Source organism: Megalops cyprinoides, chromosome 1 (genome assembly GCF_013368585.1).
Source record: "Megalops cyprinoides isolate fMegCyp1 chromosome 1, fMegCyp1.pri, whole genome shotgun sequence".
Taxonomy (NCBI): domain Eukaryota; kingdom Metazoa; phylum Chordata; class Actinopteri; order Elopiformes; family Megalopidae; genus Megalops; species Megalops cyprinoides.
In genome coordinates this window covers 34803885-34831883 of record NC_050583.1, presented here as the reverse complement: position 1 = coordinate 34831883, position 27999 = coordinate 34803885, and the positions used below count along the sequence as shown (strand labels likewise).

The 27999-nt window shown below is 44.1% G+C and overlaps 1 protein-coding gene across 1 annotated transcript; it reads right to left on the bottom strand.

The window, feature by feature from the left end:
• Positions 1–27999, bottom strand: dnah3 (dynein axonemal heavy chain 3). Its single transcript, XM_036535298.1, has 61 exons — positions 27937–27999; positions 27729–27809; positions 27331–27535; positions 26752–26806; positions 26441–26609; positions 26144–26336; positions 25837–26032; positions 24688–24813; positions 23918–24113; positions 23281–23460; positions 22837–22973; positions 22415–22520; positions 22069–22247; positions 21581–21765; positions 21100–21223; positions 20811–20964; positions 20461–20605; positions 19962–20173; positions 19477–19568; positions 19169–19283; positions 18582–18698; positions 18205–18384; positions 17923–18059; positions 17606–17807; positions 17349–17441; positions 17031–17141; positions 16701–16815; positions 16395–16593; positions 16034–16142; positions 15757–15870; positions 15425–15601; positions 15164–15255; positions 14733–14952; positions 14408–14542; positions 14191–14302; positions 13814–14055; positions 13220–13320; positions 13028–13133; positions 12773–12902; positions 12134–12370; positions 11899–12002; positions 11473–11767; positions 11060–11236; positions 10616–10739; positions 10014–10170; positions 9787–9930; positions 9019–9685; positions 8720–8885; positions 8382–8598; positions 8001–8183; positions 7665–7863; positions 5381–7522; positions 4879–5104; positions 4485–4729; positions 4153–4269; positions 3870–4027; positions 3483–3650; positions 1828–1970; positions 1316–1520; positions 512–649; positions 1–354 (listed from the first exon to the last, which is right to left on the bottom strand). Exons 1-61 carry the CDS (start codon positions 27952–27954, stop codon positions 1–3), a joined length of 12126 nt encoding a protein of 4041 aa, XP_036391191.1. The 5' UTR covers positions 27955–27999.

Sequence of the window (27999 nt, the reverse complement as noted above, 5' to 3'; positions counted from 1 at the left end):
TCAGTCATCCAGTTGGCACAGACAGGCCACGCCCCGGTTGATCCAGTGCTTCTGGGGCTGGTCAGAGGGAAGCTCAATGGGAATGACATAGTTGGTGGAGTGGCCGGTGGTGGAGAGTGTGCCGCGACGGGCACTGGTCTTGTAAACGGGGCAGACGTATATGTTCTCGTGAAGGAATTTGGACATCTCCCCTGGCTTGAGCCAGATAATGGGAAGGGGGTCAAATAGGATCTTGGGGTACGATTCCCCAATCACCATTTTCTCTCGGTCCCAGCGTGCCCCTTCCAGGAAAAGCCCTTTCACATAGGCCCCGTCCTCAGGCTTCCTCTCCATCTCGGTTTCCTGCTTCATCACCTGACCAGACACAAGGCAGACATCAGAACTTTGGCCACATCTGGGTAGGGTAACCTCCAAAGAATTGTTTCCCAATTGGGATTTGATCCCAAACTAAAATACCATCACTGGACAAGTGACCTAAGATACCTGTTCATAAAAGGCAGAAGGCCCTCACCTCAAATTCAAAGCCAATGTAATCAATTGGGACGGTGTATTTCCGTGCAAAGTTCTGAGATACCCCTGTGAGGAAGGACTGTGTGAAGTAGAATCCAGATAGCCAGAAAACGTTGGGTGGTCCATTGTCTATCCAGTCCTGTGAAACAGGGATATTGGAGGAATGTGTACAAACATTAATCTTGTTTCCACAGGGTTGAGACTAATGTGTTCTTCTTCAATGATCAAGCAAAGATCAGTACTCAAAATATGATAAAGTAAATCATCCTAAAGCCTGTGCGCCATAAAATGTTGGGGACTGTGGACAAATGTTGGTTTTCTGAGAAGCCCTTTGTAAAAGAAAATTTCATAAAATTGAAACTTGTGTGACTGGTTCAGATCAGTTTTATCATCCTGCTGCTAGTTTTTAAAACCAGTGTTTGATCCAAATCAGGCCAAACAAATAGGCCTAAACTTGCATCACTATATGTGTTATTCACAGACTGTAAATCTCAGACTGTGAGATTCTTTTTGTCATATAGTTGGCAGGTTGTCAGATTTTAAAAACATTTTATTTCAGTACACAGGAATGTTATAAACAACAAACATTGTGGGTGGTAAATCATATTAATGGTAGCCAAGAAATACACTGATGTCATAATAAGACAGCACATGTAGCAATAACATTGTTGACTTAAGTGTGTATATTTCTGAGATTCATTGCACATTGTTTGCACCCTGCCAATAATATTGAAACTGTAGCTCTAAACGTGGAAGATTACTTTGAAGATTCAATTATGCTAAAGAGGTCCCAGGTTGCTCTTACCTGCAGGAAATGTAACCTGGCTAGGAAGTCAGCCACATAGCTGCCTAAAGGCTTCAGTGAGGGGTAGGACTTTGCTGCCCATATGGCTGGCACTTTTCCCACCAGCATGCTGTTGAATACGTTCTCTAGCTCAGCTGACATCACCACCTGTCCTTTTAGGGCCTTGCCGATATTCACCAGACTGCTGCGCACCACCTGAGTCAGTCTGCAGGAAGACGCGGGCAACAGCCGTCAGTGACAGCATGCAAAAGAGCACTACAGACAGATCAGGGCCCATCGAGAACCTGAGAATTACTCCTTAAAGGTCCTGCTAAAATAAATTTTAGTAGTAAAATTAGGAGTAAAATACACTTGTTCCATGTCATGATAACCCATTGCCAATTTCCACAGATCTAAAGTATACTTCTTGTCCGTCTGTCTTTATCTGTCTAGAATTAACAAATGAAGCACAACAGTATTGTCTGTAATAATAGCCACAAACCCCACTGCATCTCTCTATATATTCAGTCTACCTGTTGAAGCGGATGAGCTCCTGTCTGAGCACTGTGTTCATGGATTCTTCGTAGACCACAGGATATTTATCCATCACCATCTCCATGTCAAAATCAGCTGGTAGTTTGGATAGGATGTCCGCAGCCAGTTCATCAACTATTTCCTGAAGGTAATCAAAAGATAAAATATGGGAGTTTTTAATATGAACTGCTCAGATGCATAGAAAAATGTTACATTTAAAAATTAAAAGCTGAGTAGTTCTGTGGTTAAACCATGCCATTTGCCAGCAATAACCAGAAGCCCACCGGGACAGTCAAATTGGCCTTGGTCTGCCGGTATAGCAGTGGATAGGTAAGGTTGTTGCCAGGGGAAAATACAGAGGGGTGCAATTGCAATCTACGTGGATGCACAAAAAGTCATAAATACTGTTTGTTGGAAAAACCTTATCAGATTTTTTATCACTCCAGCTCAAAAAAGACATTATACTAATTCATCTAAATGTTGGAGACAGTGTGGAAGCCTCGAGGCAAATCATTTTCACATATTCTGGTCTTGTTCAATATTGTTCCCTTTCTGGCAGGAGGTCTATAACATTCTGCAAAAAGTATTCCAGACAAACATTCCTTTTGAGTTTGTGACATTATATTTAGGAGTTCTACCATCAGAAAATGTCTCCGTTAATGACAAATACTTATTTCAGATTTTGAGTGCTGCTTCTAGAAAAGCCATAACAAGGAAGTGGCTTAAACTAGAAAAACCAGCAGTGGACGAATGGTTTGATATAATTTATAACATTTTTAAGATGGAAAGAATTACTTTTGCTATAAGATTGCAGCGGGATCTATTTTTGAGAAGATGGGAAAAATGGATTAGATATATTAAACAGGTTCGACCATCATTTGTCTAAGGTTTGGATTTATATCCATTCCCCACCCTTTTTATTTTATTTCTTGTCAACCCTTTTGTATTGGTGGTTTTGTTTTTAGAATCGCAGATATACACCCCAGTATTATTGTTCTATGGAGTTAAATTCTCAATTATGTATTTTATAAATGTAACCATGTAAAATCATAATAAAAAGAGAATTGCAAAAAAAAAAAAAAGTCATAAATACTATGTAGACATCAGGATATAAGGAGACAACTGGGGGTTCACTATAGTCTGTCTGGGGGTGCAATGCACCCCTAAGCACCCCCATAGCTCTGGGCCTGTGGATAGGTCGGTTAGGGTGTTCTCGTCTCATGCTCTCTGTGACTCTGGTGCTTGTGAATTGCTCAGATGACATCAGCTGAGTAGCGCCTATACTCCAATGAGCGCTGACTCTGCAGTAGTGTTCTGTGTGCTCTCTACTGTGAAAAAAAGCCGTTGGCTGCAGGCAAGTGTTTTGGAGGATTGCATTCATTTTGCCTCAATGCTCTTAAGTGAGTGCAGAAGTTTTCACAATGAAATGAGCCTAGTATACAATCAGTAATTCCAAAATAGGGCTGCATAAGGGGGAAAAACATTTTAAAAAGTGAAATATCCAAATGGTTTCTTTTTTACCTCGTTAGCCAAGCCATAAAACTGAACAGGGTAACAGTTTATGCAGTGCGTTTAACTCCTGTTTTATGAAATCTGCAGGCTGGAAGCCTTTCAGGGCCATAAAGCTCTGTTGTTTATGTAAATCTGTTCTCACCTGGGGAGACTTGACCCCTCCCCCTGACTGCCTTGGTAATGTCAGCAGCACTCCATCAAGCAGCTGATTGGTCTCCTGGTTGTCCTTGGTGATATCAGCATTGCTGTGAAGTCCAAATACTCCAGGATCAGCACCAATGGGTAGGTTGCGAATATAATCAACATAGGTCTGAAACAGATTGAGATTGAGACGGAAGACTGAGAAACAACAAAGAGAAAGTCCTTCAAATCTACGATTCTACCAAAGAATTCTGATCGGCTTCATAAAATACTTGCTTTGTTTTTTACATAGCGATAGAGTCCTAATTTCAACATTCCCTCCTAATCTTTCCCAATCCTCTATTTTTGATGAAAATTCATGTAATGCAAATCTTGCAGAAGTACTTACCTCATAGGGGCCATGAGGAGGGATATAGTACAAGTCTCCCTCAGACAGTCGGTACCCCTCCTGCTGTATCAATTCTTTGTTGTAGAATATGGACAGCAGAGACAGGAGCAGCCGCCTGTCCTTGTCATCTGTGACCCTTCCTCCATAGTTACACTCACCTGAAAAGAGAGATACATGAGGAATCTAAGGGGATGTTAACAAGTCTGCAAATTGTTTTGTCTAATTGCATGGAAGGGTTTTCCCTTCTGGCTGCTGGGATAGTATGTGGTTGTTAGGAACTCACCTGTTAGGTAAGTCAGAGCCTCAAGAGGAATCTCTACATATTCATCGAGGAACATTTGGATTTGCCTCATGCTGATTCGGAGATCAGACTCATTGAACTCATAGGGGATATTCCAACCTGATGGTGACATGTAATATAGCTGAATACCAATAGGTACGCACATGTCATAATGTTAAAATTCTACAGATCATGCAGCAACACACATTCATTGTGCTTTTTCAACCTTTCTTGGTACAATTCAGTAAAGCTTCCTCCAACAAATGGTGACATATACTGTAGCCTAATTAAACAGGAAGATAAGACTGGCTTAAAAGAAGAGTAGTGGGTCTTACCCAGGGGCCCAAAGTTCCTCCTCTCCTGCACCAGGGCATGGAAGAAGCACAGACCGAACAGCAGCTTCTGCCAAACCTCCTGCTTCTTGGAGCTGTAGAAGAAGGAGGGGTTGGAGATGGGGTCGCTGATGTAGGAGCGCAGCAGATTGGCTCGCAGACCTTTTGGAGGCTCATTGGTCATCTTCACTCCATTTTGCAGGATGCTGACAGGGAACTTGTCTGAGGGGTAACTGGTCAACCACAATCTGCAACAACATTATTTAAAGGAGAAATAAATGTTACCAAATGGAATGTACATATGCATCTTCCTAATCTGTTCAAAGGGAGTTGTTAATGTAATGCTGATCGTGTCAATGTAAACCAAATACCCCCACAGCCACAACTGCGATCTGACCTGAAGGTTGGATCAGTGTTCTCAGGGGTGATCATTTCCTCGCAGATCTTTTCCAAGGTAGGCATCCAGCTGGTGGCGAGGTGGCAGTTCTGCAGCACCACCCAGGTGCCTTCTTTGACAGCCTTGTCAATCATCATTGCTGCGATGGGACCTTGGCCCTGCCCCAGCGAAATGGTCTGGGTCTTGCTACCCCCCATCTCGAGATCATCTGCAAACTTCAGAAGACCTGAAAACCAAACAAAAAGGAGCACAGTGAATCATATGTTGTAACTAAGTTGTGCTATATTAATGTAATCTTTGTAATTATATGTGACATACAGTACCTTTACATATAACATGGGAAGTGGAAAACATTAGCTTGGAAGAATACTGCCTGGCAAAAATGTTTTATGTGGCAGAATTTCATCATTTCTGTCAAGTATGAACATTTTAACTTTTTTCATCACAAGCAAAGACAGACCAGGCAGTGAATAATGCAATAATTGAAACACTGATGCATTACCTGCTGTGGGATCAGATCCAGGAGAAAGCACAAAGATCAGAGGTGAGCAGCAGTTGGAGTCCTTGTAACTGCCTGCCAAGTCGAATGTGGGTGGCTCGATGTACGTCCTTCCCATGTTGTCTGTGATGAAGTCCTGCACAGCTGGCACCAGCTTGTCGGGTCTGAAGCAGCGTAGAATCACCATGCGGTCCATCCCGACCACATTCTTCCAGTTGTCTGGCAGCTGCTCCTTGTGGGGCTTGCCAGAGTCATAGATATTCTTCCACTTGGGCACGTTGTCCCGCACATGTTCAAAAAGCCCATCCAAGTTCGGCAGTTTGGACGCTCGTACAATCTCTGACCAGGACTTATCTGACAGCCACTCAGGGGCTGGGTTGGGGTGGGGGTTGTCCAAGGCAATCCCCCCTGTCAGGAGGAAACGCCACACTGTGTCATCCACTAAGTCTTTGCCCTGCATGATTCCCACTGTTAGCAGCAGTGAAAAGAGCAGCTTGTCTTTCTCAAATAGTGAGCGGCACACATTGTTGTAGATGCTGACTGTGAAATGGTCAACAATGTTCTTAATCCTTGTCTGAAGATCTTCGCTCTTCAAGCTCTCAGCAATGGAGTAGACATAGAGGTTTATAAACCAAGTCAAAGAGTACTGGTACATTGGCTCGATATTGGCAAGCTCAGATATACAGAAAAAGAGAATGGAAGAATGCTCTGCCACAGGCCGGTATCCCATGCGAGTGTCATCAATCTCCTTTTCTGTAATACAGGCAATCTTCTGCTTTTCAGAAATCTCCTCTGAAAGCACCTTGGATGAGGAGAGGACTTTGATTGCAGTCTCATCCTCCAGGATGTTGCCTTCGGAAGAGGACAGTATCTCCAGAATTCTGCTCTCAATCTCTTTCAGTTGCTTATTGTTAGCAGCACTCTCCAGGATGAGCTGGTTCTTCTTCTCCTCCAGCTCAGGTTTCTCCTTGGCAGCCACAATCCCCAGGAGCTGGTCCTGCAGGCCTAGTGGGGTGATCATAAAATTCAGCAGGCACACTTTGACTGCAATCTCAGGCAGATAGTGAGGGTTCCTGAGGCCTGTTGTCATGTAGAACAAGAAGTCTTTTGAGTATTCCACAATGTTCTCTCCCAGCCTCATGTACTCCACTCCTTGCTGTTTGAAGGTCTGCTTTAGTAACACAGGCTCCAACACAGCGTCCAGCTCTTCCCCTACATTCTCTAACAGGATGGGTGTGCCAAACTGTATGGCATTTTCAAGGGTTCTCACATAATTGCCATCAGACAGCTTGATGACAGCAAGCTTGTTAGCTTTCTCCATATTCTTGATCCATTTGTTAGCTTGACCCTGGGGGTCTATCATTAAAGGCCAACGGCGGGAGTTAGACACTATAATTCCATTGTCTGTTGAGAAGGAGTCTACAGGCAACCCAGCAATCTGCCAGGCTCGAATACTCACTGGATTCCCTAAAGTACTGCTGAGTGTGAACTCCTCTGAACATGGGATCTCCTTCTCCTTACATAGCAGGTGCCATTCTTTCTGGCACTCCACACGGTAATCCACAGTAAAGGCCCCCAGATACGCCACCATGCCAGCAGAAAGAAGCACATCGCCAGTGAGGTTAGTGTATCGGATCCCCAGCACCCGGGCGGCTTCCGTCCACCTGTCCTTCTCTCCACCCAGACCTCCTATCAGCTTCTCTGCTCGGATCAACTTCTGTGAGCATAGCTCGATGTTGTCCTCCAGCTCCTTTTTCTTGTTGTTCATGGCTTCAAAGGTGTCGTTCAGGGCCTGCAGCCGGTCTTCCACTTCCTTCAGCTCTCCGCGCTTCACAGCCAGCATCTCCATTTGCACCGCCAGTTCTGCCTCTGCTTCTCTTAGACGCTCCTTCTTGGGAGCTACTACTTTAGCCACACGCTCGTACACCTCCATTGCACGCACCCATTTGCACAGCCCCTCACAGGCTGATGACACATTCTTGATGATGGAAGGTTGGAAATCTGGATTGTCAATGAATTTCTCCCTGATCTTTTTGATGTTAGCGGGTGGGATGTTGTCTTTATCAAATGCTTTCAGGCTTTCTAGGAACTTCATGTCGCCAAGCAGCTTCTTGGAGGAGCCCCAGTAGTCTTCAATCATTTTGCCTGCAGCACAAACAAAAAGTAAATGATCAATGAACTTTTTATTGAAATAGCATAATCCTAACCTCATGTCTGTCCATTTAACAAGTAAAACACATTGAAATGAATGTGTCTGAAGTGAATCTGATCTATGAGGAAATCTTGCCTGAGCCACCAGGGTCTGGCTTCCTCTCTGGCTTAATTCCCTTCATGACACAGATGGACTCCATAACCAGCTTGACTGGCCCAGGTGGGTTCTGCATGGATTTCACCACTGTTATGTCAGATGGTTTCAGGGTGTCCAGAGCTGACAACGCAGCCTCTAGAGCGGGCATAGCCTCTGCCAAGTCCCCTTCACACTCATCCTGTACACAAGAATTGTGGAGTAACGTAAAAACATTAAAAACTGTCCATAAACTACGCAATACTTACTTTAAAGGCAATCTTTATTGTTTAATTTGCATATGGACACAAAGCACATCAGTGGCTCTGGGAGTGGTACCTTGATGGCTTTGGCTGCTGCTGCTGCTTCATTGGCCACTTTCTCGTCTGCAGAGACTAGCTCCTTCTTTGCATCCACCTCCACAGTCTCCTTCTCTATCTTCACCATCATCTCATCTGTCTCTGCTGATGTCTTGATTAGCTCGGGCTGCAGTGCTGTCAACTCCTGCTGCATCACTGACACCTGCAACCCAAAATTTGATCTCTCTCAGTGTGAAGCATGTTTTGCAAAATAGGTTTCATATTTTATACTGTCTTCATCTGTATGTTACTCTTTACACCGTTATCACTTATGAGTACCATGAGAATTCATGACGACTATGAGCAACCAGTTAATGTACCAATTACAATTTACAAAATAAGGGCTCTGTAGACTTCATACCTGAGAGGCGGCAAAGTCCAATTTCTGCAGGCCCACCAGATATCGATTCCTAACAGTATCCACCTCACACCTTTTGGAGTTGAGCAGAGCCTTGAAGGTGAGGATGAGTTCCAGGTAGGAGGTTGGCGTCACGTAATTGTGTCTCCTGAGCTGTTCGTAGTACCTCTCTGAAAGTTCCCTTACACTCTCCTGGAGCATTTTGCACATAGCCACCACCCTGCAATGAAAAATGAGTAATTAGACTTCAAAGCAATACAAAAGCAAAGTATGCAGCTGCATTATACCTGAAGAATAAGGAACATGTTTAAGTGCAAAAGTGGTGCCAGTTTTAGACTAACTCTGTCCTGATATTGTCTGCCATCTCCACATCCTCTAGGAACTTGTTCGCCACCATTTCTAGCGCGTCTGTGGGCCAGGCTTGGAACCAGTCAATGGTGCAACAGTTGATGAGGGAGGGGAACATGCGCAGGCGGTTCCTGAAGGCATCCCCAATTGGGCTCATCGCTACAATAACAAAAAAGGATCTCTATTAAAAAAACATATATTCAATTCCTGCACTGAATGTAACATTACAGCACACTAAATTAAAAAGAAGACAATTTGTACTAGGTGTGATACAATGTACTATGTGTGATACCTAGTACAATGTGGAGGTTGGCCTTGACGCGGTCAATGAAATAGTTGTACATGGAGAGAGGTGTGGCATCGATTTTCTTGCCCTCCATACGGGCAATGCCCTGCATCTTCTCTATAATGTCTGCGCGTTCATCAGCAGGGAAGATGTTGGGCACGTCGCCGGTGTTGAGCAGCATGTTTGTGTCCTCCACAAACGCCTCATCCTTTATTTGGCTGTCGTTGAAGAGGAAGACAGTGCTCTTGCCGTCGATACCAGCCTTTAGCATCACCCTCTTCAAGTCGTCCCTCCAGTCGGGGATGCCATAGTTCTTAGTCAGCTCTATCTGGAAGAGCTCATACTCATTGATAAACGTCGCCAGCTTAGTTGCGCTCTGTCGGCCCGAGCCACCGATGCCCACCAGTAACAGGTGCCCGTTGTCCTGCTTCAGCACGCGGCAGATACGTGAGATGTGCTCAATGGCAAACTTGAACATGACGAGCGACATGGGTGCCTTGCTGACGTTGTTGAACTCTTCCAGGTAGTACTCCATCACCCCCATGAGCTGCTGCAGGTCTGTGATCTCATCATAGGCCTTGGTGTCCGAGTCCGGCTTGCCGTAGTCCCCAAAGAACAGATTACGGATGTCTTCATCTGTCACCTTTCCAGATGGGGTGAGATGATTCAGCAGCTAAGGAGAAACAGGGAGGAGCATTATTATTATGATCTGATAATTCCTCATCCAGACATTTTGTGAAGAACCATCTCAATCCAGCAAAGTCACTTCAGTACCTTGTCCATGCTCTGCTTGAAGAAGTCGGACGTCCTCTCCTTGACTATGTTGAAGAAAGTCTCTCTGTCATTATTGTCGATGAGACGGTCATAGAACACTCTGTAAACCTCGTGGATCCACAATCTAATCAATTTGTCTCCTTCCTGTCAATCAACAGATAAATCACAGCCTTAAACAAGTGGCAATCCAGAAGATCACAGTACACGCTGAGGACACAGAATCTTGCCTGAAGGTGGGTGGGGGGGCTGAGCAGCACTCCACGAATGACCCTGGCGAAGTCTCTGAGGTTGAAGATGTAGTGGGACTTGGAAGGTGTGGGAAGAAAACTCTCCATAGCGTCCTTGTACACAGCCATAGTAGCCTGTACCATTATCTTTCCAAGCCTCAAAAACAGGAAGGCATCATAGTTCTTCACAGTGAACACAGACATTGAACAGAAAGCAGTGCATATTTATCTGCCACATGCCTACATGTCAATCACTGTTTATATGTGCTTGTTGTCAGCTGCAGTCTGTCATCTAATAAAGCAAATATACACTGTGCACTTCAAAAAAGGCTATAACCCCATATCCATAACTATATTTTGTGACAGAAAGTGTAACTACATGTCTCTTCATTAATATTTTCTTCTCTGTCGTGACACTGTTCCAATGCAATGAGAATGTAATTCAAGTTTTAGAATTTCAGTTATAATATCTTCCAGGCCTCCAACGTGGCACATGGGCTTTTGACTTTTTTTTCACAAATCACGCTATTCCACACATTTAATAACATCACCACTGCAATAACATTTTCTAAAGGGAATACTGGTCCCACTGGGCTTCTCACCTGTAGAAGGAGGCATCGAAGCCATTCCCAAAATGCCAGTCAGTGATGGAGGTGAATATCTTGCTCAGAGTCTCGTCATCAAAGGAGTCAATAGAAATTATGTTCAAGTGTCGGGTGAAACGGCCTTTGTTTTAAAATAAATAAGCAATATGTTCTCAGATACAAAGTTCACAGTTCTCAAAAATCAGTTTTCAGATCTAATATATTGCAAAAAAGAAACATTGTGATAAACATTTGCAAATGTACACAAAACAAACATTCTTTCAAGATTAATTCCAAATTCTGTCTTCATATTTGTATAAACAACTACTTAATTTTCCACACATTAAGGCCATGAACAAATAGTACATTTACAAAATGCATAATTACTGGCCACAAGAATGTGAATAGCTGTGTTTAAAGCTGTAATCTACATTATTAATTATTAGCAATATACAACTGTACCTGTAATGTCATTCCTGCCACCACCAGGGGGTCCCATTGCAGCCACAAAGAGGACATCCACAATGTCCAGTCTGGAGGTGTCCTTGTCATACCAGTGGCTGTGGTCGATCCATTGTCTCAGTAGCTCTATGGGTGGCTGGGCACCATAAATCTCCTTTGCGGGCATGTTAAGATCATCTAATACAATAAAACATTGCATTGTCACAAAATTCATTTTTTGTCATAGAATGAATTTTTTGTAGCCATTTATCTCCATAAAAATTAGAAACATAAACAGATTTTATGAATGTTCCATAATTATTATACAGAAACACAATTACTTTGTTATTTTAACCAGTATTATTTGATAATGTCTAACAAACATGTTACAATGGTATTAAATACAGTGTGACGGGAATGTGCCATGGCCTTACCTACATACACCACACACTTTTTGCCCATGGGTGGGCCAAACACCCCCTTCCTCCTGCGATCCAGCTTGGCCATGATGATGTCCTGGGTTTGGTTTGCAGAGGTACGTGCCGAGAAGTTAATGCAGTTCGGAGTGTAGTGTTCTTTGGGCAGCTTGAGCAGGAAGCTGTTGTTGATGATGGACTTGCCCGTGCCGGTAGGCCCAACAAACAGCATGGGCACCTCATGTGCCAAGTACGTCTGCAGGAAGAATGACTGGCGCGCTGTCTCCATGGTGGGGATGATGAGGTCCGACACCTGTCACGGAAAGAAGCGCATGACAGTGACGTCATTCCACAGACACAAAGCCCCTGTGGTTGTCTACACATGAGCTGATTTTCCAGCCGCTATGGTGTGTAAATGGGAGCGAGACCCCCTGCCACACTGACCTTTGCGCCTTGAGGGATGGTGGCCTCTGCCTTGGTGATCGCATCTGTCCATGTGTTCCACTGCCCTGATCCATGCTTGTGGAAGTAATAGTCATAGACGCTTCCTTTGAATGGTTGAAATAAGATGGAAAATAATTAATTTGTGCATAATCTTGCCATGAGCATGAGAACAGCTTTGGACTGCTCTTGTGTGTTTTATATTTAGCCATTGATCTGCTGAAGCAGCTACAGCTACCTCTCTCAGGGAAGAGGTTTTTCTTGGTGAGATGGACACTCTTGGGCCGGGGGTGCTCGTCGATCATGCCTGTCAGCAGGTTGCGGTAAAAGACATCGAACTTCTTGCGGCTGTCCCCATTGATGGTGCCACCCAGACCCCACACAACAGCGAATACGAAGAGACCCTGAAGCCACATTGTCACCTGCTGGCTGGACATGGGCTCTTGGTTGTTTGTTCCAGACTGCGCAATCTCATCTACCAAAGCACACACATAGCAGAGACCTGTATTAAATAGTACTAATAATATTTTGTCATTCCACTTATCAATTATGGGAAAAATCAATCCAGGATATGTGTAACCAAATGAATTTTATAAGGTTGGACACTTCCCTATGTCAACAGATTTATTTACATTTTTTTTACTATACTATAATTTTCATTAGTAGCATGGTTGCTGAGGTCTCTTTTTATTTTGATTATTTTATTTTCATAATCATGCAGCCTTCCCACAGATTGCTTAATTTCATCACAGTGTATGTACCACCAGTATAAAGTACATTTTTACATGTAAACTGTCCGGCAGTTGTCTCTAGCTTAATGACCAGTGGGAGGATAGTGGGAGGACAGGAGGACATTGACCTGCAAACTGCCACTCACCCAGGAGACAGGTGTAGAGTCTCATCAGGCTGTAAGCCAGGTGGATGGGAGAGGTCTGCACCAGGAAGCGGCACTCACGGTAAATGAAGTCCAGGCAGGGATCGACCAGCCAGTTAAACATGTCCTCGATCTGCAGACAAAAGAAAATATCACGGGCACTCCCATGAATATTGGGCCAAGACAATCAGTAGTAGTGACAGAATCACTGCTCCAGATTTGTGTTTACTCATGCCTTCAGCATATTAACGTTCTCACCAGCTCCCTGTGCTCGTCTTTCAGGGTCTCTGGCAGGGTATTCATGTAGGAATCCTTCAAGGGGGCCCAGCCTAACTGATGTGGCTCCATGTATATCATGCCACACCTAGGGTGCAAACAGTGAGGAGACTAAGTGTGGTCACTGCACATGACCCTTTACCTGCGGGCTACTGGCCATGTTGTCCGACTTACCTGCTGACAGTAGCAGGAGAGGCCTGCTCCAGGTCAGCAGGCTCAAAGATCAAGCTCATTTTGGGACTCATCTGGATAATTTCACCACTCATCAGACAGAGCTAGAAAAACAAGAGGGCCACGAGTGAAATACACGCCATTTCAACAAGTATAGTGGGCAGCAGTGTGGCACAGTGGTAAGGAGCAGGGCCTGTAACAGAAAGGCCACCGGTTCAATTCCCCACTAGAACACTGCTGTTGTCCCCTTGGGCAAGGTATTTCACCCGTAATTGCCTAAATAAATATCCAGCTGCACTGCTCTGGATAAGAGTATCTGCTAAATGACAATAATGTAATAATGTAATGTGATAACAAAAGGTATGACTCTCAATATTGCTATTGGTTTACAGCAAGACAATGCATCTATGCATTCATGTTTCCGGGACGAAAGATGACTTTCTGGAAGACTTTTGATATATGATGGAATCTGATGTTTTGTCTCATCCGTTCCAAGCAGCCTTTTTTCCCTTGCCTACAATTCATCTGTATTGCTGACTATTAACAACAACCATATAAATGCTCCCTAAAGATACTGCTGCTGTCTAAGGACCGTACCTTCTTGTTGTCATCCAACACAGTGTTCATGTTCTCAATCCATACAGCGTCAATGGGCCCGTCGAAGATGATCCACTGTCGGTCATCTGAAGTGGACACGGCTTGGTCCCGGAAAGATGTGGCCAGCACCCCGTCTGACCACTCATGGCTGACTGGGTCAAAGCAGCCATATAGTTGGCCCATGGTGATGGCCTTGGGGTTGATGATCCTGTAGTCGACTGCAAACTCCTCCATCATTTTTGCTTAGGGCAAAACACAGGAAGATGCCTTTAAGGGACGTACAGACCTGACCTTGTGTCTATAATATACCGTTCTAGAGATTTGAGCTGACCACATTTCATGAGGTAAGCTCAAAGTGACACAGAGTAGAGACAGACCTTTATAGAGATCATCAAGGGCTCCAGCCAGGACCTTGTATGCACAGGTTTTCCCACCCAGAGGGTCTCCAACAATCATGAAGCCATGACGCACCAGCATCATCTCGTACACCTTGGGAGAACAGAGGTGAGAGAGATATACGTACTTAAACATTACTTTCTACTCAGAGGACCACACTTCTATTCTGGGAGCCTTTTTGAGGGCTGATCTGTCTACCTGTATGATTTTGCCAATGAACCAAGGAACAGGCTGGAGGTCAAACTTGGCAATGTTGTCATTCAGAGCCTGCAGGAGGAGCTCATAGTCGGGTGTTGGTAGTACCACACCAGGGAAGAGGTCAGATATGATGCCCTGCAGTCAAACATTATAATTAGAGACACTGCATATCCATTGTACAGGTACATTGGGAATGGCTTCCATTAAACATATTTCATATATTTCACTGCAGTACGGAAAGCTCATAAGCATGGCAAACATTTAGAGTAATTTGGTCTGATATTGATGCAAGTATGTCAGAGGAGACTGGAAACCCGTTCCTGACCTGGAAGAGTGGCACATCTTGAGCCAGAAACTTGGCCATATTGACATCCATCAGGGCACGCAGCAGCAGCACACTTTCATTCTCCTCTGGGTACTTCAGCTTCAAGTTCCCTGCTGCCGTCAGGACTGATTTCACTGCACGCATCCCATAGTCATAGTGATGCTGGGAGGAAAGCTGCTCAGAGCAAAGCCGGTAGGTAGCCACAATCTTCTGGGCAAGACTGGCAGGAATACAACCGCAGGGTGTCATTAAGTAAGTTGCTCTGGATGAGATTGTCTGCCAAATGAATACATGCAAATGTAAGTCTAAACTCATGGTATTATAGAGAAAACATGTTTTGTTTACCTGTACTGTCACATTACCATTCCAATCTAGAGTGCAAGAGAAATTAGTAAATAAAATTACTGATCGTTAGATAGTGAAGCAGTTACCTGCGGGAGTCAATAAAACCCATTGAATACAATGAGATCTCCCCAATAAGACCATAATCTGGCACCATCATAGCCACTGTGCGGAAGAGAGCCTGTCAGCAGAGAGAGATGAACATTCCGCATGAATACAAACAGTTCTTCAGATCTAGTAACCATTATAATCCTTTATTGTGTGCCTTTTGTACATGAACATTTTCAAATGTTTAGCCTGCCAGACAGACCACTACGGATTCCTTTGCTGTCGAGGGGAGGGTGTAGTACCTTGAGGTTGTCGGGCAGCTCAGCCCTGCCAGCATAGCCGGGGTTCATGGTAATGAAGACGGAGCAGGTGGGGTTGAGTGACAGCTCTGTCCCCTCAAACAGGAAGGTCTTCATGTTACGCATGATAGCCTGTTGGATGCTGAGGATCTGCTGTGCCACCACAGAGAGCACTTCAACCTGAAACAGAAACACAGAGCTGGAATCAAGAGTACTGTTTCACATCCCATGTTTTTTTCCCAACTGAGTCCTTAACTGATCTGGTTTAACTGAGCTTTTAATTGAATAACAATCTAGATCTGATATTGTTTATGTAAGATATGAATCACGCTAACCTCAATGCGGTTGAACTCATCAAAGCAGGCCCAGGCTCCAGACTGTGCTAGACCCTTGAAGAACTTACTCATGGCCTTGTAGTCCAGACCATCTGAGCAGTTGAAGACCACACACTGTAGACACACACAGATTACCACTAAACAAACAAACAAGACTGTGTCTACAAAGAAGCGCTGTTGCTTTTTACAAAAAATGCATTACACAGATGGCCCTCACCATCTGAAAGCCTTTCCTCAAGGGTTCTTATGTTACAGTTACTACAGTGCTGTGACATACCTGCTTTGCTAGGGCCTTGGCTAAATCCTTGGTGGTTTCTGTCTTTCCAGTCCCTGCTGGGCCCTCAGGAGCCCCACCCAGGTTCAACTTCAGAGCCCCCATCAGCGTCCTGTGTTTTCCCATTGCCAGCAGAGAACAAGAATGATTACATGGTATTAAAACCTGGATCAGGCATCATGGCCGTAACCATCCATAAAGTGCTAACACTCTTGAATCAACGCGCTGATTTGCAAAATCTTGTCAGAACAGACGTTTTGAATCACTCTGTAGGACAATATCTGTTGCTCTGTCAAACGCTATTGTGCATTGCGTGCTGAAGAATCTTGATGACAGATGATTAGGTTAGAGGGGTGTGGCTGACCTGTAGCAGCGGTCAGTTAGCGGAGTGATGACCAGACGGGGTGAGTTTCCCAGATACTCATATCCATACTTCACAGTGGTGGTGATCATGCGCACCAGTACATCATCGTCCTCCCAAAAGTAGCGCAGCTGAGAGGTCCACTGGAAGTCGTTCAAGGAGGAGATTCTGTCATCTGCTAGCTTAGCCACCACATCCCGGGCTAAAGAGTAGACAGGAAGGGATGGTGAGTTGGAATGAGGTTAGAGCAACAGACAAGCAGGTCACTCAATCACTCAGATGAGAGATGAAGGTGTGTTGGGGGCATACCATGCACATCGATGACAGTCAGGGCACCCAGGGTTATCCGCGCCCCACCTGGCAGTTTGCCACGGACTAAATCCACTATGTCAGCTATCTGAGCATTGCTTTTCTCCAAGTACTCCTTTGAAGAAAATAACGTCATGTTTAGTTTCAAGAAGCAGTGATACATGGCACAGTGAAGCGATTGCACAGACACTAAATTTTTTTCTTTTATCTGTACAAGATCCTGTTGGTGCTGATTCGGGTGAATGGATGATAAGGTGGTATACTGCTCTTCCCTTGGGGGCATTATTGAACAATGGGAGCTTTGTGTAGACAGCGGTGGATGAGTCTTACAGGGAGGGTGTTCGTTTGAATGGCCTCAGACACCTCACTGGTCCAGAAGATGGAGGAGGCACAGATGACCACCTGCCCTGGCCACTGCAGCACCCATTTCTTCCTAGGAGCCTAACAGACAACAACCAACCAAATCAAGGTTCTGACTGCAATGCTCTCTATGATTTTTGAGCTGTGAAGGCCTAGCAGGAGCATTTTGAGAACACCCCGGGCCACAACGAATTCATCTTTATTATGTAACCAATCATACCTGATTACATTGCACAACCTTAAAACCTTTTTACCCTGTTTTAAGCCTGACCTTTGAGAGGAAGGTACCTGGGTGTATTCGTTAACGCCGTCATGGATGACAGCTCTCACACTTTTCAGCATTGTATTCTCCACCTGCAGTAGCCACTTCTCCACCATCCCCTATGCACATCAATAAGGGAGCACGTTCTTGTTAGGGGATGTGCCCTGAAGACAATTCCAATTATGTGTTCATAAAAGACAGCATGATATGAATGTTGATTAAATTGTCCAAAACTAGCGCTGAAACTGACAGATATTCATCTCATAACAAGAGCCTGGGGTACCTTGGCCTGGGCTGGATAGATCTTTTCAATAAAGGGTATAGTCTCCTTCTCTGAACTAATCATTCCAGTGATCTCCATGTCCTCTGTGAACTCCAGCTTGGAGATGCCCTCAAAGCACTTCTTTAGGTGAGGCTGGACACGCAGCGGGTCCTTGGTCTCTGACAAGATCTCCAACAGCTCGTCATTCGACAAAAAGAAGAACCTGTTAACCGAACCGTGACTTGGATTACAAAGTCCACCTTTTGTATCTGAAAAGAAAACACTGGCCTACTGATGGAAACAGGAGTACATCAGACCATAGCTGTTGGGCAGTTCACCTGGGGAAATAGAGTCTCTTCTTTTCCAGGTAGGTGTTTAGCCCTTTCTGAATGTCCTCCAGAAACACGTTGGACTCCTGCAGCCTCCCCAGCATGTTGGGCTGGCTTGTGGCGACCAGAACTCTAGTGTCTTTGACCTAGAAACAGAGCCAGGTTTCACAGGGCCAGAATGAATAAAAAAACACCTTTCCCTGTACCAAAAGACTATGATACCCCTATGTCATGGTTAGGCATTGTATTTGTACCTCTGGTAGAGATAAGTCCAGGGCCTAACCCCCTTACCGCTTCTGCAATGATATCTTTCCAGTAGCTGTCAACGATGCCAAACTTGCGCCCCTCCTCTGGCATTTGGGCAATGATATCCTCTGAGCTGAAAATGGGCTCCAGGTAGAGCCAGGTGGCCTGACATTTGAGCATGGCATCTAGGATGTCCTGGATTAGCACTAGCTGGTCCTCCCATTGCTAGGGTAAGTGATTCAATGTTAGGGACCACACGCAATTTAAAAATAAAAAATTGAACTTTCAATATTAATATAGAACTGATGTGTGATTAAGACGGAGACAAAGGTGAAATTGGTAGCCATGGATTCCATTGCAACTTGAACTGCTGCAATTTGATCTGTTTGATGAGATGGAAGAATAGTTCAAGAGGGTCCTACCTTGCATTCGGCTTCAATGGGTTTTATGAATGGCGACCCACGCATGGTCTGTGTCTTGATGATATGATCATCCAGGAGTACCTGGATGTCATCCACTGAAGACACAATGCTTGTACCCTACAAATAAAAGCTAATTAGTAACTCTGGTTACTTAAGGTTCAAATCCTCAACTCATGCACAGTGCATGGCCAATACGAATAAGCGTACTTTCAGAAGCAATGTCACATTTCCATTTAAAGGAATAATTATAGGAAAATGAACAGGAACAGAACAAGTATAAACAAAAAATCCTAACCTTAGTCCTATGATCCTAATCAGAACATAAAGAGTACCTCTGATGCCTTCAGTAGGTTTAAATTTACTCTAATGCAAGTCAACACAAGCAATACAATAGTCACATTCCATAGATTGGTTTGTTTCTTGATACATCCCACAAAAATCTACACCAAAGAAAAGTCCCTATAATTATGTGTGTGATCATAAGTCTTGAGTCTATGATGATTTCATTGTAAGGAACACTTCCTACACTGCACAGTGACATGGTAGATATGCTAGCCACCTGCATCAAGAGATGCCTACATGCTTACCGTGTCTCTGTATGGGGAGAATGACAAACGCAGCTCAGCCCACTCTGTCCTCATCTTGTCCAAAGCCTTCTCCAAAGAGAACTCCTTGCTGGCTGCTGCCCCAAGCTCCTCCAGCCTACAGGGAAAAAGGATGTTAGCAAACCCTCAAGCCATTACTCATGTATGAAGTACTGTGACATTAACACAGGCTGTTTAGGACAGTAAAAACTTGTTGACTAATTAAGTTCATGCTAACTGTGTTCCATTTAGTGAATGGCACTTAACAGTATTATGTCAAGCATAATACTGTTAAGCACTTGAGCACTTACTTGTCAGAGAACTTGGACAGCCCAAGGTCCACCATGTTTGATAGCGATGTGTCTACTTCGGGTTTCACTTCAAAGCCCACAATAGTGCTGATCTACAGGGAGAAGTCGGCATGAATACTTTACCTATTCTTCACGAGTTCTGGACTCCAGGACTGACCAGGCGAAGTTCTAATTTGGATGCAAACAATGCCTAACATGGGCTTTGACCAGCGTAAAGAATAGATTTCATAGAGGGTATCTTACAAACACAATGACAAAAAAGAAACTTCCTTTGTCTAACTTTGGACAGTCAATATTATTATGGTGCTCTATTTGTTTCGATTTATAATTTTGCTGCTGTACTGCATTTCATCTTAGGGAAACTTGTCATTGTTGTCTCAGATGATATGATAGTGACACACCCTATGACACCGAGGGACTCCTTCCATAAGCGTGTGTAGTATTTGAGTTCAGATAATGAGGGTGAGACTTGTGTGCACTCTGACCTGTTGCCAATGGCGCTCCTTTATGCCAGGGTTGCAGATGGTGGTAAGGATGGGAAGGTGCTGCTTGAACTTGTCGATCTTGATCTTGAAGCTATCTGCCACGCGCCGCGGCCCGAGCAGGTCAGCGAAGCTCTTGGCCAGCCTGTACATGGTTCTCCACATGCTCCCCAGCTCATCAGAGACCTTCTCCGCATTCAGCTGCCGGAACGGGCCTGGGGGACAGAGGATTGGTTCAAACAATCAGGACCACAAAGCAGGTCTCCAAAGCAGGATGGAGCACTATGGCCCTGAACTCCAAATCACATAGGTGTAAGTGAGCCACACCTGATGCTCAATTACAGTTTTGAGATCTCAGATCTACAAGTTTTGAGATGCCCTACAATAGTAAAAGAAATCCATTGAAAGATTAGCTTTTCCTGACTGGAATTACTGAAACATGAGGTGTAAGAATGTGGGTTTAGAATAATCAGTTGAAGCTGTGATTAGGTGATGAGCTCACCATTGAGCCAGACATCTGACTGGTTGTGGAAGTTGAGGGCTGTTGTCCAGAGCTGGTCATAGGGCTGCTTGTTGGCCATGAGTGTCTGCACCATGGGGAACTCGCTCAGCTCCTTCTCCAAGAGGCTCTCCTCTTTGTTGATGTCCTTCAGGAGAAGAAGAGATAAAGACCCTCAACAATGTATGCTTATGCTCATTAATACTTGGCAATGGCTGACTCTCTATGAATGGCTGCTGGGGTTTAGAAAATGTGAATGCAGTTGTATGATAAGAACACAATGTATATATATACCACTCACTATATATACCACTTTAGTGGGTTGAGGTACCTGATTACAGAGAGCTGCATACCTCCAGTTCTGTCACAGCACCATCCAGAATAGCTGACAGTTCGTTCAGCTTCTCCACGTTGTTCTTCATCTCATCCAAAGTCATCAACTCTTTCTTCTTGAAGCCCTCCACTTCCTTGTTGACGTTCTGTAGCATGTCCCCAAACCTGGTGATCCTGGACACACAGAGGATAATTTCAGCTTGCTTTAAGGAAGTATAGAATTCAATGCATGTCATTAAATGGGCTTTGCTGAAGTAGGGTACATGAATAGAGGATGTTCATTTAAAGTTAATGGATGCATATGATTACCTCTTGAGGAGGTCATCTTCAGATTCCTCTCTGCATGCCGCCAGACGGTTCTTGCTTTGCTCAAACAGAACCAAGATCTGCCCCGGCCAGTGGAACACAGTGCTGTTCAGCTTCACGTCCTCATCTGATGGGGCAGGCATTAGAAAACAGCTGAAGAGCATAGCCTATTGTGCATAGCTAATATGAATTAGCATACTTTCAGAAGTGAGTATGGAATGAAGGTATTCTTACTGCAGTTTAATGACAGCTACCTGTATTACTCCTAATGAACAGATCCAAGTCTGAACACATTTGGCCATCTAATGGTCACAATGCTAATTTTGTCTGATTTATTTTTTACATGAAAATTAATTTTAAAATCTTCATGCAGTGAGTCAGACTGAAGTCTTGCGCATGAAAATGTAAAAGACAAACGTATACGTGCTGATAAAAGCCATTTGAAGCCCTCTCCGGAGGTTCCTTATCCAAGTGTTACACGCACCAGATAGTGTGGCGTAGTCCAGTAGGAAGTCGAGGCGGTTGGCTGCCTCCTCAATCTCATCCCTCAGCTTGTGGACAGTCACTTCACTGCTCTGCTTTAGGTATTGGTTCAGGGCTACCAGTTCTTCCGTGCTGTCCGGGATCTTACTGATGGTCTCTGCAATCTCGTCGTAGCGCCGGCAGATACTGGAGCGCATCAACACAGGTAAAGTTAACCTAAGAGCATGCTGAAAAAGGCTCTCAGAGAATCAGCTTAGCTCATTTTGTGACAGGATGGGACTGTATCACTGCAACCACTCTAGAGACTCCTCTTGCGAAAGAATGGTGCTGCTAAGAGTTACGTTACAAATTGACTTGGAGTCTGAAGTTCAAAACCATCTCCCCACTCTTGAGGCTGTTTGCCACTATGCAATGTTTCCCCCTCGGTAATCCCACAGTCTCTGTGTACAGGCATGGGGACAGTCGGGACTGGCTGCAGGGGGTCCTCACCTCTTGTTAAGCTGTCTGTTCTCGTCAACTTCAAACTTGACCAGAGTCTCCTTCAGCCTCACAGCACGATCACACAGATCTTGGTTCAGGCTGGCAGCGTCCAAACAGAACATGGCAAGGGGAACTGTGATATGCAGGGAGGCGATCTCCTCCCACAGCTGTTGAATGTCGTTGATTTTCTGTGGCACAGACAGAAGCAGCAGCAGCGAGAACAGTCCACGAATTAGCCTTGTAAAAATGCAGACCATCCCAGTTACCTGCAACCATTTGAAAAACTGTAACCCTGCAAGGGAAATGATGCAGGGACTTTGAAGTGTATAATCTTAAGTGATCTAAGGCAATTTACCTTAATAAAAGCCTCGAGAGAGTGTTTTTCCTTGAGAAATGCGGCTATATCCTGCTTTGCATTGTTGTTTAGGAGATCGCTATACTTCTTGTACACCGTCAGATACCTGGAGTTTGAAAGTTAACAATAAATATAAAAATACATTGAGTTCAGTTCATCTGATTTATTAGCTGCCTTAAATTAGTAAACTGAATAAAACTTACATATCAAGTAATTTACTGAGAGTGATGTGTCACCGTCAAAGATGTACCACTGAAAGGTGCGGTGGGAGATAATGGCAACAGTACTGGAGGCATGTTAATGGCAGCATTAGGGAAGTCATGTTGGCAGTATGACAGTACAAATGAAAGCATGGTGGAGGTGTCAGAGACACTTGGGATATATAGCCATAGCATGGGTGTATCTTAGTTAGGGCGAAGCACCTCTGTGGCCCTAGTGTGTTCTTCTGGAAGACCTCCATGGCACTGTCAACTATGTCAGCGACCAGCTGCTCGTCTGGCCTGACCGTGCGCAGGGTAAAATTGTACCCCTGGATGTCTGGGAACAGGTTACACTCCACCTGAACACACAGCATCACAGAAAATGCTTCATTCATCACTCATCTGCTATCTGCCTTGGCTGCGAGTGAAATAACCCAGCTCAAGGGACTGAGCCATGCATGCAAATGCAAACATAAAAACATTAACACAGAGAAAACATCAACACAAGTCATTATGACAATTAAAACTCATTAACAGTTAACAAGAGACACAATATGGAAGGCTTCTGTTTCCATCTGCATAACTGAATGGCTTTGTCTAAACAGAAAGCAAACCACATGGGAGCTGCGCTCTGATGGTGTCATGAGAGAGGGGACGGGACTATACCCGAGGCAGGTCCTCGGCGCTCTTGATGATGAACATGAAAGCCCTGCGGATGAGCTCCCAGCACTGCTGCAGGCTTGGCTGGAACACGACACACGGCTCCTCCACCCTCAGCTTCACAATGACAACCTGCTGCCTCACGAAGCGCAGCTCGTTGTACTCGTCATCGTAGTCATTCCCGTCCTGGTAGGAAAAACAACAGCGTGGTCACTACTGCTTGGGCCCTGTGCACATGTGCACTTACGGATATACTGTACATGCAGCCTTTTGCACCTCACACATACAAAAAATGAATACACATTTAAGACAATATATTTTAGCTCAATCAATTTATTTAAAATATGTAAATTATTGCCATTTTGGCACAACATATTTCAATGTATTTCTGTTTTGCATTGATACATTTTAAATGTATTTGCAATATATTCTTGGCTTGAACAACATATTTCTCAGTATATTACAAATTATTTTCATTTCCTATGGACACACAGTGGGGGAAAGGGAGCAGCAGTACACTGCAGAGTCCTAACAGAGAAATACAGAAAAGATCAGACTGTTGGACAGAAAGTGGATAGGCTTTAAGCAGCTCATTGACCTGGCCAGAAAAGGTCAGGCAGTGATAAGGTGGACTTTGACAAACCTTGTGCAGCATGAAGAATTGCAGGAGGTCCTGCAAGGAGGACACTACGAGGCTGCGCAGCTGCAGGGACATGAGAGCAGCCACACAATGGAAGAACTCCTGGGCCCTGACTGGGGCCACCCTTTCACTTCTGGGTACCAGCGGGAACCACAGCTCTTTATAGGTAATGAAGAGAGATGCACACTCAGGTATCCATCTGCAAGGGGAGGAATGACAAATTAAGGTGGACATTTTATGAAATGCAAACTGTTTCCTGATTTGACCAGCTGTCTTTATCTTCATCAAAATGCTGCTGAGAAATCTATGGTACAGCTTTGAATACAACAATATGAATACAATTATTCCATGGTTCCAGGTTTTCTTCAACTTTATCTGGTGAGAGTGTGAAAGAATCAGACTTGTAACTTGTAACCAGGAAGCAAAAACACTGGTATCTTGTTGTATCTAAGTGCAACACTGATGCTAAATTCAGTAATCCTGTGATAGTTACGAAAGTTCGGTATGTTTATATGCAATTACTGACATTTGAAACTGACATGACAATGTTTGAGTCTTTTGTTACTTCTCTTTGTTTTTCAGCTTTTACCAGATGGTGCACCTCACAGGACAAGAAACCTAGTAACGGAGGGAGTGTGAATTCAAAAAAGACAAATTGTGGCACATACCTTAATAGGTGTGTGACACAATTTAAAAAGGAAGCAGGGAAACATGAGAACACCAGACCTTACTCCATTACGTAATTAGCAATGCAGATTAGCTGACACACTCACTTGTTGAGAAGATCGTCCCTGGTTACTTGGCATTGCTTCTGCAACAGATCCTCAAACTCTGTAGGGAGCAGGGGTAAGCTGGCCGAAAACAGTTCCTCCAGCTTTACGAATCTCAGGGAGGAGAAGCTACAAGGAAGAAAATATCAGAAAATAAGAGGGAGCTGCAGTAAATGGTGCAGCACAGTGAGACAAGAGAGTGGTTGTAAAGGCATTGTGCGGAAAGACAGGACAGCAGCTCTAAGTGAAACAGCAGAGTGACTGTCTTCTACATATAATATCATGGGATTTTATTTCCTTTATGCATTTAATTTTTGACTGTTATTACAAGGTATACAAATAAAAAACACCGTTTTCTCAATAGATCTCCAAACATACCATAATGCAGCCTGTTCTAGAAAATAAAAATTACTCATTTTTTAGATTTCCCCATAATGACATTAGAGATCATTTTGGGCTTTCTGTGGACAAGTGACTATGCTGAGAACATAGCTGAAAGATTAAGGATTCCTAGGAGAATAAAAATACATTAGTTAAAAGACTAACAGGGGCTCAGATGAACCGTGGCGATATACATTACTATGTTACAATACTTAATGCTATTAAGCATGTGTGATGTAGAAAACAACTACATGTACTGTACACCACACTTTCAGATGTGCTCTACAGCATACATCATATGTTGTCACACAGTAGTCTCTAAAAGATGATAAGAACTACCTATTAGGGCAGTCAAAACAGGGCTTTCCATAAATTGTTTGATATGGTGAGGTGATATAAATTGTGGGTTTATCAAAAATGTACATGTGTGTGCTCTGAACATTTAGATACAAGTAGAGAATAAAGGATGTTAAGTTCTTAGTGAGTTATCTAACTGATTTGCTCATTACTACAACACTGTTAGAAACAAATGTTCAAGAGAGCACCCTGTATTTACCACTATTATACCTCGTACCTGTATCTGAAACCCTGTCTCTAACAATATTTTTGAACCCAAAACCTTCAAAGGAGATCAGCTTATTCCTGTTATTCTCATTAACTTACTGAATATAACTCTGTAACACTTACTAGTCAATGTAAAGGGGGGATATAGAGTGTGTATATATATAGATAAAGAGATACAACAGAAAGTGTGACCAATACTAGGTGTACCTGTTGAACCAGAGGTTCTGCAAATGGAGCATCATAGGGTTCACAGTGAAGAGGTGCAAGGCCTGCCAGTTGCGGGCCTCTTTGTAGATGCTGTCCCATGGGACAGGCCCACGGATCACCCTTCTGGGGAAGGAACGCGGGACACTAGAGATGAACAGACGCTGCCTCTCAGAGGGGTCCTCCAGGATGTAGTCCACTGAGGCCAAAGGGAAAAAGCTTTTACCAAAGTTTGTATTTAGCATTTTCCATTTTATAAATTTCACAGAAAACAACACCTCAAGTAGCGGCCAATGACCCAGCTTCTCACCAATGCTTTTCCGCAGGCTATACACGTAGTTGTCACGTACTTCTTCCATAAGCTGGGAATGCAGTTTCTGCATGTGGTGACTGTCACTTTGAAGCCCACGAAGAACACGTTTCTGAATGTTTTTCACCTGCTCAGTGGGCTGGGCAGCAATCATTTGACTCTGTACTCCTTTTGTGATGTAATACTGGTACCTCTGTAGTAAAAAACAATATTGACATTGGGCACCATGAGTTGAACTGTTCTGCCTGTCTCAGGTAGCAAAACTAGGGCTGTTCTTGGCTTAAGTAATGGCCTCACCTCCAGGTCCCTCTCTGAGGGCTCTCCCTCTTTCCTCTGTGTCTGTTCCTCCTGGTTGCACATAATTTCCAGCTGCTGGTTGGGTGTCAGTGGTGGGCTCCTGGGTGCCACAGGGCTCTCCTGATCAGGCTTACCTATGGCTGAGCCTGAGGAACCGTGTGTTCGATCTCTGTGGGATAACAAAAGACACAAAAGGTGTAAACACACTGACATGTACTGAAACACATTTCTTTAGCAGTTTCATTCATAATTTTGATTCACAATAATGGTTACTGATATCCCACATTTGGCTTCAGAGGTTTTCTTCTCACCTGGCTCTTGGTGTGAGCTTCTGCTTCTTACCAGCTGGAGTAGGCACCACTGTGGCTAAAATCGAGCAAGCTAAGGAATAACATTAGTATACCCACAAATGGCACTGCACACTCAACCTCTTTTACAGTGCCATTTTTTAATATTTCATATATTTGTTTTTCATATGTTATATTTGTCTTAGAAGTGCATGAGTCAGCTACAGAAGTTGATGCCACTACATAGGGTCAGGAAGAGAAGAGTACAATGAGTCCCCTGTGCTAAAGGCCTGGGACTTTGGCTCAGCAAACTAAGTGAGTCTCTAGGGAGCTGTACCATGTGGTTGCAAAGACTGTATATTTCATCCCTGCTTGGACCACATCAGTAACATTAAGTCTTTGCCTGAGAGGACAGGGGTATGTTTAACAAGAAAGGAACACTTTTCATGATGGTTATTCCTGTTGGATACTATATTCTGGAACCTCCTGTGAAGCTTTGCTTGTATTTGTTTATCAGTACATTGACCTACATATTTACCATTAACCAGTGCTACAAATCACCATATTAGGATATGATAAGTATGCGTGAGCAGATAAGGATACATGGTGAATCCTCAGGCAAAGCTGGAGGAGGTGCTCCTGCTCTTCGTTGCAGGTTCCAGATCTTCAGGTCCCTGGCCCGGGGGCTGTAGTTGTTCCCTATGGACTCACTTGGGGTGCGATGGTGCCGCTGTTCTTTGTAGGGCACTGCCAGGGTCCAGGATGTGTTCTGGATGATGGGTGGGCGGTGATTGTTCTGGAGAACGACCTGACACAAGAGAAGATCTAGAGTCACTGCTGGAACAACCCACACCCATAGAAGGAGCTCGATCTAAAATACAATCCAGCATAACTTTACACCTGAAAACAAACTGAACACCAGCCATCAAGTCTGTCTATATTCTAACTCATTCGTTTTCTGTTGAGATCAAACTGCGAGGCTGCTCATTAGTGTATCTCACCTGATATAACTCGGAAGGCACCTCAGCTGCGGACTGAGGAAGTCTAGGCATTCCTCTATCATACATGGAGTCATCTTCTGTCTGCAGAGAAACAAAGACAGTAAGGCGTTTTTGAAGCATATTTGATTTTAATATACGACCAGAATTCAACATATCAGTCTAACGTTAGTAAGAGATGAATTGACCAATTAATTAATTAATGTCTAACCTGTACTGAGCGGTCCATTTCCCAAAGCTAACAAATAAGTAACCCACACTTGGAAGGAAAGCG